The sequence below is a fragment of the Melospiza melodia genome, chromosome 11 (genome assembly GCF_035770615.1).
Source record: "Melospiza melodia melodia isolate bMelMel2 chromosome 11, bMelMel2.pri, whole genome shotgun sequence".
In the NCBI taxonomy this organism is placed as follows: domain Eukaryota; kingdom Metazoa; phylum Chordata; class Aves; order Passeriformes; family Passerellidae; genus Melospiza; species Melospiza melodia.
This window is the reverse complement of record NC_086204.1, coordinates 4,260,568-4,272,550: the sequence shown is the minus strand read 5'-3', so window position 1 is coordinate 4,272,550 and position 11,983 is coordinate 4,260,568. Positions and strand designations below refer to the sequence as shown.

The following is an 11,983-nucleotide window of genomic DNA, read 5'->3' as shown; positions in this document are numbered from 1 at the left end:
ACAGGAGTGGAGGCTGAATGAACTTCCCTCACCCAGCCTTCCTGCTGAATTGCACAAAGTGCCAGACTCTCCTCAGGGACAGGACAAGGAGCAGTGGCCATAAACTAAAACACAAGAAGTTCCACCTCAACGGGAGGAAGAATTTCTTCACTGGGAAAGGCTACCCAGGGAGGGCATGGGGTCTCTCTCTCTCTCTCTGGAGACATTCCAGACCCGCCTGGATGTGTTCCTGTCACCTGCTCCAGGTGACCCTGCCTTGGCTGGGGGGTTGGACTGGGTGATCTCCAGAGGTCCCTTCCAACCGGAACAATTCTGTGATTCTGTGAATTTGTAAAAGGGTCTCTAATCGTTTAGCAACTCATTTCCAAGCTGGTCTTGAGCTGCTAGGGAGGGAGTCTAGAGGAGACCTTGTAGTCCCATCAAACGGCATCTTGAAAACTTCCAGCCACATCACATTTTTATGACAGATTTATCACATGCCTGGGTAAAAATGCTTTACCAAGAATGCAATCAAACACATTTTAAAAGTCCAGTTTACCAGTAATTAATCGGAACAAACAGGTAAGAAAAGTGAAATGCCTAGTGAGATATTCCAGATCTGATTAGCCAAAACAATTCCCACACTAAGGAACAGAGTGGTGCAGCGTTATCAGCGCCACAGGACCTCATGTCCCTCGAAGCACCTCCAAGTTTCCCCTCTCTGCTACTCAGCTATTTGTGCTTATTTTACAGACTTTTCAGCCTCCGAGAAATGCAAACCCGGCTTTGTCGCGACCGGTTCGCACACAGAAAATACCGCGGAGGGCAGCGGAGGCGCGGGGCCCGGGCTGCCCTCAGGGGCCGCGCCCGTCCCGCATTCTTTTCACTGGGGGGCAGCAGCCGCGGGGCCGCCGGGCGGGCGTTGCAGGGGCCGCTCCCGCCGGGCCCGGGCCCGATCCCGGTCCGGTCTCCGGTGCGGGCCCCGCGGGCGGTGCCGGGGCCATGGCAGACCGGCCGCGCTACCACGTGACGCCGCGGCGGCCGCTCCGCGGGCGGGCGGAAGCGACGGACGCGGGTCCCGCCCCGCGGGAAGTGAGGCCCGCGGAGCCGCCCCCGCCGCCGCGGGAAGGCGGCAGCTCTAGGCCCGAGCAGGCGGCGGCGGGCGGACGGGGCAGAGGCCGGGGCAGGGGACGAGGCCGGGGCAAGCGGCGCGGCGCGGCGGCGGGCGGCATGGTGGGCAGCGGCGACGAGGAGGGGCCTCCGGCGGACGGCCCCGGGTTGGCTCCTCCGGACGGTCCCGGGCTGAAGCGGCGGCGGAAGAGCCCCCGGCTGGCGGCGGCGGCGGCGCGGCCGGAGGAGCTCGGGGACGAGGTGGACAGCGCGGCCCTGCAGGGTGAGCGGCGCGGGCGGGCGCAGCGGCCCGCGGTGGATCATGCGGTTGAGGGTGCGGTAGGGCGGCGCGAAGCGGGGCGGGCGGGCGCCTTGTGGTTCCCCTCCGGGCGTGTTGGTACGGGATCGCGGGCTCCCGGTGAGCCCGGTGCTTCTGGAAGGCTCTCAGGCCGGTGGGATTGAGCTGATTGTCCGGCCGTGCCCCTCACCCGTGTCTCGTTTCAGGGGACGAGCATCACTTCGGGACCCCAGACTCCCTGACGCGGCCCCCTATAAAAGCGTACAGATCGCCAGGTAGGCTCCGATCCCAGGGCTGCGGAGGGGCTGGGATGGCCCTCGCTCAGGGAAATGGGGATTGTGGGGTTTAACTCCTCGGCAGGTGTTACCGTGGCACACAGGTGAGGAAATCCCACTGTGGCTCTTACCCCACAGACCCGGGATGGGAGGAGGAGCGATCCTTTTCAGCAGGGCACGCTGGAACCCTCAGGTGGCTGTTTTATTAGTACATCACTTGGAACAGTACCACAGCATTTAAATTCTACTAACACTGCTTGGTGTTGAAAGGCAGGATTTAAATAAGGTATGCTGAGCTGCAGGAATCGATCCCTCAGTGGCTGTGCTCCTTACTGGGAGCAGCATTGTTTATGAGGAAATGCAAAACTGGGGTTTTCCTTCTTTTGAAACACAAGGATGCTCTGGGACCTGCTCTTGGATACTGGGCTGGACAGGCTGCTGTGTTATCACTGTGTGGCAGCCACCTGTTGCTTTAGTTGATGAAACTCGTGTCTTTCTCCAAGCTATAGAAACATGCTAACTCAGTGTAACATAGTCATGTGGCTTTAGCCCGTCATTCCACCAGGAAACTGTGAATAAATTGTATTTCCTCCCTCTTTTCTCTGCTGTGGAGTGCGGCAGTGCTCAGGGATGCATTGGGCTAGCTTGAGACTGTTCTCCATTCCCATCTGTGTTTTTGTCACCAGGAATTGCCTGCCTGTATTCTGCTCCAGAAGCAGAATTTCCAGGAGGCATAGGGAAAAAAAATATCTTGTTTTGAGGAAGGTTATGAGTATTTCTTTAGGCAAGTAGAGAGGTTTGTCTGTGAAAAAAAGCTCTTGCTCCCACATGGTGGCTAACAGGGTATAATAGACTCAGTGTTTTAAACGTGGCTGTGCTGCTTCAGGGGGTGCAGCTGAGGGTTGGCTTTTTAATTAGATGGCTCTAAAAATGAGGCTGCTCTCCCTCCCATCCTCCCCAGCTCTTTGCAGCTGTGGTGGATTATAGGCACAACAGGTGTAAAAGTATGATAACAGACACTAATTGTTTATATAGCAGCAGAGGATTAGTTTTCCCCCCTCTGTGGATGTGCAGTATTTTGCTTTTCCTGCAGAGTTTAGGGGATGGTCTGTGAGGCAGGGCAATAAGCAGGCTGGGTTGTTAGGGGAGCAAAATTGTCCTGCTTCCCTGAGAACAGAATGGAAGCAAAACCACACCCTGAGAAACTGGTTCCTGGCCTCTACTAAGGGGTTTTAAATACAGGTTAGGCGACTTGCCTGGGGAGCTGGAAGGCTTTAAGAGCTTTAAGAAGAGCTTGCAGAGTTTTAAGAGCCTAAAACCCCCTGCCTAGAATCAGGGCAGCTTCTAGATCAATGAGCTGAAGATGTGTGCTAGCAGTCTTCATGGAAGTAGTCTTACATTGACCTTGCTTTTCTACAACTTCTAAGAAGTCTCTGTAGCACAAAGAATAGTGATTGATGCCAGGAAGGGGAGAGGAATTAAGAGTAGGGACTGCCTGAGTAGCCCTCTTTAGGTTGATAGATATTTTTGGTCTTCTGGTCACAATTACTGGGGAGATTTTCCTTGTAAAACCTGGGTACATAGTGAAATATTATGGGTATGTAGTTTGGCATTCCTGAAAATAATTTAGTGAGGAGCTTTGTGGTAAATCAGTCACTTAACAGCTTTTTAAGATGGGTTTAAAATATAGGGCCCCATTAAGCATGTGCAAATACTTAACTGTTGCACCTGTGACTTGCTATAGTTTAAAACTTACAGCTTTTTCCCATTTTTTGTGGTTTGGATGGGTCTGGTGGTTTTGTTTTTCTCCTTAGTATGTTTGACATGCACTGGTGTGTGAAACTGGCAGAGCACGTTAGAAAAAGGCTGTTTTCTTAGTTGAAATAAAATTACCAAACACTAGGTGGCAAGCTATGCATTGCCCTTGGCATGTGGTGAAAGAGCTACAGAAACCCACTGAACCCCAGCTGGTTAAAGAGTAAAAGGGCCCAGAGTGAATGTCAGAAAAAAATTACACATTGTATTCTTCCCTTTGCTGTTTGCTCTGCTGATGTTTGATAGCTCTGCCACAATCTCTGTTCCCCAACTGTTCTACAGTTTTTTATTCCATACCTGAGCTTTTTCTTGTCAGCCCCTTGGTTCTGGGTTTGCATTTTATCCTTTCCTGCATTTGGTTTCCCGGCCCTGACCTTTGCTCTGTGACCTCTGATATCCTACAGGGTTTACTCTTTCTAGTTAGTGACATTAATTGAGCTGGGTTTCACAGCTCAGTGAGTCTGTGATTTGGCAAACAGCTGAAAAATGTTGATTTATATTCTTCTCACCTACCTGAGGGGTGAAATTAGGTTGCTGTTATGGATTAGGAGAGAATGAGACCTAACTAAAGGATGGCTTGGACTCCACTAAAAGGGAACTTATTTTCTGTATTTGCTTCTGCCTCTTTTCCCCTCTGCCCAATGCTGCATAAGAAAGACAGCACAATTATTGTTTTTAAGGGGAGTGCCCAAAGCTGTGGGAAAAACTCTCTATACTCCCATGGTGTTTACACTGAATCCCTTAGTATAACGAATTTCTTGGCTCCTAATATTCATGTTTTTAAGCCAAGAACTCCTAATTTTTATTTTTAAGAAGCATGTGGTGGTGTAGACAGCTGTATTTCTAGTGAACTCAAATTTACCATAAGCATTTCAAGTTTTAGTTGCTTTTTGTTGCATTTTAAGAGAGTAACTTTTGGGAGTTCACAACTTGGAAAATCACTGATTTAGGTCATGGATGTTCCAAAACTACAACTTGGTCCTTCAGATTTATGATCTTGCCAATCCTCTTTTTATTCTTTTTTTGCTGCTGGCAGGTGGGACTACAGTTTACTTTGAAGAGAATACAGTAAAGGAAAATGCAAAGGCTCATGATAGTAACAGAACTGAGAAACCAACCATTTCTGCACCATTAAAAGGTAACAGCTTTTATCAGCACTTCTTCCATGGTGTAAGAAATAATTGCTTAAATGTATTAAAATGACAATCATTCAGTTCTTTTAGAAAAGGGGGAAGTTTTTGAGTTGAAATCTGAATGGATGAAAAAGGGTTTCTTTTAAAAAAAAATAAAGCTTCAGTGTGTACTCCTGCCTGAGCCAAAGTAAAACTGGTTATAATAGGATGATAATCTGCTTGGGTGAAAAACCTTAAAGTTCAAGAAAAGGCAGATTTCAACTTTGATAAATATCCAGCTGTGTGGTTTTTGAAAAGCAAAACAGAAAGAGGTTTTTTTCCCTGCTTCAAAAAACATATGAGGGTGGATCTTTAATTGCCTCAGGCAAGGAAAAGTAAAACTCTTCATGTTCTAAAGAGCTGAATTATCTTTGACTTCAGCAGGGGGAGTGACTACACCAAGTAATTTCAAGGTGAGGGAGCACTTTGCTCATTGCTCAGAGATTTTTCTCCATGTGTATTGGAGAAGCAATGGGGAGATAAAGTGAGAAAAAAAATGGGATTATTTTTAGCCACAGAAGGAAGTTACATGTCTTTTTAAAAGAAGCCATAAGAAGAATGATTTGTCATGCTGGCAAAAGCCTTGGGGTGAAGAGCCAAATTAAGCCCTTTGTAATAGATAAAAGTAACTTTCTGCAGCTCAGAGAGGTCCAAGAGGCTGTGCTGGTTTGACATCACAGCATATCCTCCTCCTCCTGATTAGCCTTGAGGAATTCATAGAAAGAGCCAGAAGCATGTCTGGCTGTCCTGTTCTGATCTCTGATGTGGGGACTGAGTTCTTCCATTTGTGCTTTGCTTTCAGAAATAAAGGCTGACTTCCTTGAGAGAAATCAAGAGTGCTACTCAACTACTGCACCACAGAGTAAGTAAAACAAGAGAACTTAGTCTTTCCCTGTCATTAGATGAAAAGGACAGAGTTATTTTCCTTTCCTCTGCTTCTGGTTTTCCTTGTGCCCTGGGACACTGTCTGGGAAGATGGGCATGCACTCAGGAGGCAGATTCAAACAGAAACTGGAGAAGGCAGCATATTCCAGTCAGAGCCTCTCTGTGAGGTTATTCAGCTTGCTGACCACAGAAAATGCTCCACTTTCTCTTTCATTTTTCTTTTTGGAGTTGACTCATGGGACAGTAAATGCAGAGCATGGAGTAGGGGCTTTGTGGGGTAAGCTGAGGAGGGGAACAAAACCTTTATTTACCTTTTGGTGGCAGTGAATGTTAGTTTGTGCACAAACCTTCCCTTTTATCCTTTCCCTGAGAAGTGATGGCTTGCTGTGCTGTGATTGAATTAATTGTCCTAATACTCTTGAAAAGGAGCAGCATTTTTCTTTGCAGGCAAAATCCAGTCTGCTCATCTGATGACTCCCAGTGTTTCAGACTTTTGGAGTTTTTTTTGGGTTTGCCTTTTTTTTTTTTTTTCCCTTCCTGTTGGAAGAGTGCTTGAAAGAAAATGTTCTGAATTCTTTGTAAAATCTTGGTCCTTGTTTCTATCCTCAACAGGTTTAGATACAGATAAACAACGTTTTGTAAATCAGATTTCAGTCTGAACAACCTGCAGGGGTTGCTTGGGTTTTTGTTTCTTTTTGGTTTTGTTGTTTGTTTTGGCTTTTTTTTAAACCATGGTGCTATCAGGAAGAGAAGTTCATCCTGTGGTAGCTGCACATCTGTGAAATGCCCTTGAAAAATGAATTGATGCAGAGTTCTATCTTGTCTGGTAGTTTTACTTTTCTGTGCCCTTCCAGGTGCTGCAGGAGTGGTTAGTTGTGTGTAGGGTGAATAACTTTGGAAGATCACTTAAAACTCTGAAATCTTTAAGGTGTCTGCAGAAGTTAGATTTTCTGAATTAAGCAAGACAAAATTTACTGGGTCTTTTGTGCAAATTGTGCTGTAAATAATGCACAATTCTTAGGCAGATTAAGATCTGTTAATTGAATTATTTTTTCCTTTAGTGCACGAGTTACAGCTGTCACCTAAATATGAAACCTGCTCTGTGCAAACAGAGCTGCACTGTGCTGTGTTACAGAATTGAGGTGATTTTGAGCTGTTAACTCTTAGAAGATTGAGATAAGCTTAGCCAGGACAAGCTCCATGGCTGTGCCCTTTTGGGGTAGGGGGTTGAAATTACAGAATAGGGCAGTTCATTAAGCCAGTTAAGCCCCAGCTTAAAGCAGAGCTGCTTTTAGCACCTTCTGCAGTTACATTCATACAGAAACAAGGTTATGGAGTTTATTTCAGTGTCTTTAAATAACTACTGCAGGGTATGTTTGTTCAATTTATTCTCAATAGTGCCATTGACAGTTCTGATTTGGTTATATATTAAAGAGCCTTCAGCTTTGAACCAGTTGGTGTTCAACAAGGAGCCATAAATTCTCCTGTCTTTTTAATTACCTGGCTAAATGTAGAAAACATGCTGACCAAAAATTGCACAGTATATATTCATGCTGGTCTCTTGGGAAAGTTGTTCATAACACTTTATGGATAATGCCTCTTGTACTTTGCTGTCTGAGCCCATTTAAATAGACCAAAAGTATATTTTGAAGCTGAAATCTTGCACTTTGCTTTAAAAGGCATAATTCATCCCAAGAAACTGTTTGCTGATGAAGCAGGCCTCCAACCCAAGCTGCAAGAAGAGGGAAAAGAAAACTGTGCATTTAACATTTTGCTTTGTTTTTTGCTATTTAGGTCTTGCATTATGTTGTTTTTCTAGTGTGTCCATTAATTAAGTTTCCATTTTTATGCCTCTCAAATTCTTGAGCAAAATCAGGAAACTTAATTGGGACATGGGATCCTTGTGCAGAAAATAACAGCTTGTTAAATCTCTTCCATTTTATCACCTTGTACTTGAAATGGAGTTTTATTTGCATAATTCTTCAAGAGTTGGAAATCTTTGGGGGTGATTTGTGGTAGGCTGGGGACTTGTGCTTTCTAGGCAAGGTTGTGAGGATGGCTTGGGAGCTGGCATTTGGCAAAGAGCAGAGATTGAGATTTGCTCTGACACTTGAGTGAGACTTCTCAGGCTGGTGACAGTGGTGAAGGGGTCATTTTCCTTGTTCAGGATGATTCTGTTGAGCACAAGGGGGAGAATGATGTGGAAAGGGACTGAAACCCCTGAGCTTGACCCTGCCCCACCTGGGATGAGGTGACAGCCTCACCTTTGCTCCAGCTTAGCAGAACTGGGTTTGGTTCAGCAGGGTGCTTTGTTGCCCTTCCTGTAAGCTTTGTGGAATTTTGCATGTAAAAGTTTTTGCTGAAAATAATGCAGTTTGGTGATTTCAACTCCCTGCTGGAAGATTGGGCATAATTGTTGTCTTAGTGTTCTTCTCATGTTCCTTTCTTATTTCTTAACAGGCAGAAGTAAATCTCGGTATCAGTCCAGTACAGAGAAGCAGTCACAGCCTTTGGCCAGAAGTAAGACTTCTGCTTTCACTTCTGTTTCATGCTTGTGTGACATTTAACCCTTTTTATGCCTTTCCAAGTATTTCAGTTCCTGGAGTTGGTGTTAAGCTGAAGGTCCTTGCTAGAACAGATGATTTGCTTGCTGGGATGTGGCATCAGCATGAAGGAAGGAAGGGTGTTGTGTAATGGATAACATTTTCACCTGAATTTCAGGTCTTTTATCTGTAATGTTTACAAGATTAAGACTGAGGCAGGGCTAGTGGTGGTGTTATTTAACTATTGTTTTGTTGCTGTCCTGATAAAAGTTGGGGTGTAAAAGGGGAACAAAAGGAATGCAGTTCTTCCTGTTTCCAGGAAGATTGCTGCATTTTGTCACTCATTTTACTGGGAACAGAATCCTTTTGCTTGCAGTGCATGAAACAAGTGTTAATTTACCTGTTCAGATATTTTGATTTGGTTTCATATTTGATCTTTGATGGACATGGTTTGCTGTGTGTACTTTGTGAAGCTCACTGATCCAAAGGCCACAACATTCTCTGATAGTGTTGACCACCAGTGTTTGAGATGCAAAAATTGCTGCAGGAACTATTTTTATCCTAAGGGAATAGGCAAGAAAAATAACACAGGAACCATTCTGGTGCAGCCAGGTTTTCTGTAGGATCTTTTCTGCAGGCCATAAATGTAGGAGAAGCTTTGACCTTTCTCAGAACCATTTTAAGCTCTTAGTTTGGATTTTATTAAAGTGAATGGAATATTGATGAACTTTAAGAGCTCCTTTTTCAGAAGAAGGTCTAATTTAGTCTCAGTCAATGTGGGAATATGTAAAAATGCTCTTTTTTTTAATGTTGTCACTTCACAAAGTGGCTTGAGTTCAAAACTGTGTTCTCTGTTTTGTGGTTTGGTTTTTTTTTAACTAGATAATCTTTTCTGTGCTCTTCAACTACTGTACCTGTATTGAGAATGGGATCACTTTACTGTTTCCTCTTATTTTCCTTTCACTTTCCTTTCCTTTCTTAACTAGATCTTTTCTATGCTCTTCAACTACTGTACCTGTATTGAGAATGGGATCACTTTACTGTTTCCTCTTATTTTCCTTTCACTTTCCTTTCCTTTCTTAACTAGATCTTTTCTATGCTCTTCAACTACTGTACCTGTATTGAGAATGGGATCATTTCACTGTTTCCTCTTGTTTTCCTTTCACTTGTTGACTTCTGATGCCTTTTAAAACATTTTCTTCTTGTTTGCTCCATCTCTCTATAGATGACAGTGAATCACAGAATGGATTTCACAAGATATGGACTTTGTTACTGGTTCTGTTAATTTGTGTCCCACTGCTTTACATCCTGTGGAGTGGGATTCAAGGTGGAACCTCCTCAAGGAGAGATGCTGAAATTCTGCAAGAGTTTCGGGCCCGGATGGAGAAACTAAAAAACACTTACCAAAGCCAGGACCCCAGACTGTGGAGAAAAGCCCGTGTGTCCCTTGAGAAACGTCTCAACTCTTCCCATGAGCACCTGGAGCCTGCTATCCTGCTGCTCACAGCTGGCCAGGAAGCTGAGAAGGCCCTGAGGTGCCTGAGCAATGAGATTGCCAACGCTTTTGCCTCGTCCCAGAACGCCACCACAATCAGCATCGACGGCGTGGACAAGGCTGTGCTGGACAGTGACGTTGTCAAGCTGGAGGTGGACACAGAGCTCAGCTCTGGCTTCAGGGAGGGCAAGAAGGTGGCAGTGGTGCATAGATTTGAGTCGCTGCCTGCAGGCTCCACCCTGATCTTTTACAAGTACTGTGACCATGAAAACGCAGCGTTTAAGGACGTGGCCCTCGTGCTGACAGTTCTCCTGGATGAGCAGTCACTGAGAAAGAGCCTCACCTTCCAAGAGGTGGAGGAGAAAGTCCGGGATTTCCTCTGGGCAAAGTTCACCAGCTCAGATGTTCCCAGCTCTTACAATGGCATGGACACAGATAAGCTGAGTGGACTGTGGAGCCGGATATCTCATCTTGTGTTGCCTGTTTGGCCTGAAAAGGGCCTCCCTCTAGAGGGGTGCACATAAAAGTTGCTGGAGAGCACTTGGGAAAGGAGGAAGACACAAAATGTGTGTTGCAAGGCAGAGCAGGGAAGAACTGAGCGTGGCTGCTGAGCTCAGGCAACCACAGACCAGTCCTTTCTGTGCTGAGCCTTTCCACCAGCTGGCAGAGTTGTTTCTGCCAAAGCAACTGGGACTTCTCTAAGTAAACTGCAGAGTGTAAGCAAGGAACTTGTTGGTAAATTGTATTCAGTGATGCATTCAGCCTTGGTATCCTGGAGCTGAACATTGCTGTGCCTCAGTTCAGAGTCACTCATCTGCCTCTGAACCTGTGTTGAAGCACTGTTGGCTTTGCTGTGAGGATCCTCCTCTGGTGGTGCATAAAGCTGGTGTCACATTTGACAAGGTAACAATGTAAAGCCATCACCTTCATCTCCCACAATTGCTTACTTCACTTCTAACATAAGAAATAAACTGAAAATGATGAATAAGTGATGTGAGTCTAAGCACAAGCTTCTTCCTGATCCACTGGATCACAACATAGGTGTCAGCTATCTCTGGCCACTTGCAGAAATAGCAAAATTGCTTCAAAGATCTGTGACCTGTAGAGAACCTTCCAGCAAGCATTGCTTCCTTAAATGAGCCTGCTCCAAACAGTTCTGGGGAAAGAGAAAAGATGAGGTGCAAAGGTTGCTTAAATTCAATAGTAAGGTCAGTTAAATAATTCCTCAGTACCTCTTTGCCTGGCTGCCTGCAGGAGTTCTCTACTCTTTCAAAGTTTTGCAAGTCATAAAATTTGGATGGAAATGATAAAATGTCATCCCTGTGTACATACTATCTCCTTTCCAAACAAAACTTTAGGAAGACATAGTTTATTTCTCCTTTTACTAAGATCATTATTTTTGCATTGAGAGAATCTATTTATTTGTGGTACTTGATATCCTAAAAAAAATAACTTCTTGTATCTGTGTATTGCTGCCTGCTTGCTGTATAAATTTCTAGCAAAGAACAGATTTGCAGAGCATGCTTTTAAAATGTTTTTAGTCTCTCATGTCAGGAGTTCCTAACAACAAGTACCTGTTTCTATTGTTAAATACTTTGGGTAAAAAAATAAAGAGAATAGCAGCACTTCCATTTCATTGCTGTTTCTTCATGCTCTGAGCTACTGGTCCATGTCCATTTGGTTTTATTGAGTATGAAGGAATGTGTGAAGATGCTCTCAAATTAATAAGATGTTTTCTTGCAGCAGCTGAGAGATTTGGCCCATCCTTCATTCACAAGCCCTTTGAACTGTCCTGTTGCAAAAAAAATAAAAACATTTTCAACAGGAAAACCTGTTGAGGAGCTGGAGCTTCTGGCTTCTTTCTGCTAGGCAAGGTTGGAGGTGTTAAAAGAAATTTACCAAAATCACCTGAAGCAAATAAAAGAGCAGAGTTTGGGAGACACAGAGCTGTGGTCACTTAAAGCAGAGCTGGATTTGTTCTAACTATTGAGAGCCAGCAATGGATAATGCTTCCTATTTTAATGGGTAGAACTAAAAACAGTCAGAAGACATGGAAGTGCTGTTGTTCTGGATGTTTAATAGCTCAGGAAGGAAAAGATGGCATTTACATTTTGAACATTTCACTGGACAAATGCTTTTTATTAAAAAAAAAAAAACCAACTGTGACTTATTTTCAAATTTGTCCTCATAGCATATTTGTTTGTATATTATGTAAACTATTTTAGTAATGATTCAAAATAAACATACTTGTTTGTTTTATAAAGCTGTTTTAAGACTTGCCCACTGAATTTTAAGTGGTCAGACTTTTTTCCCCCCCATGTTTAAATTGCTCATTCACCTTTGACCAACTACAGATGCCTAAAATACAACCTTTTGCAAAATTCAGAACTTTTAAGAAACGAGTGGAGTGG

At 44.4% G+C, this 11,983-nt stretch overlaps 1 protein-coding gene across 1 annotated transcript; it reads left to right on the top strand.

The window, feature by feature from the left end:
• Positions 1–981: 981 nt before the first annotated feature.
• LOC134422824 (torsin-1A-interacting protein 1-like) lies at positions 982–10,564 on the top strand. Its single transcript, XM_063165199.1, has 6 exons — positions 982–1,372; positions 1,594–1,662; positions 4,514–4,615; positions 5,452–5,511; positions 7,995–8,054; positions 9,303–10,564. Exons 1-6 carry the CDS (start codon positions 982–984, stop codon positions 10,094–10,096), a joined length of 1,476 nt encoding a protein of 491 aa, XP_063021269.1. The 3' UTR covers positions 10,097–10,564.
• The last annotated feature ends 1,419 nt before the right edge of the window (positions 10,565–11,983 follow it).

What these genes read in the sequence shown, in the direction of transcription:
- LOC134422824 (XM_063165199.1), top strand. Translation starts at nt 982, where the DNA reads ATGGCAGACCGGCCGCGCTACCACGTGACGCCGCGGCGGCCGCTCCGC. An exon ending in GGACAGCGCGGCCCTGCAGG is followed by an intron (nt 1,373 to 1,593) that starts GTGAGCGGCGCG and finishes GTCTCGTTTCAG; the next exon opens with GGGACGAGCATCACTTCGGG. An exon ending in CATTTCTGCACCATTAAAAG is followed by an intron (nt 4,616 to 5,451) that starts GTAACAGCTTTT and finishes CTTTGCTTTCAG; the next exon opens with AAATAAAGGCTGACTTCCTT.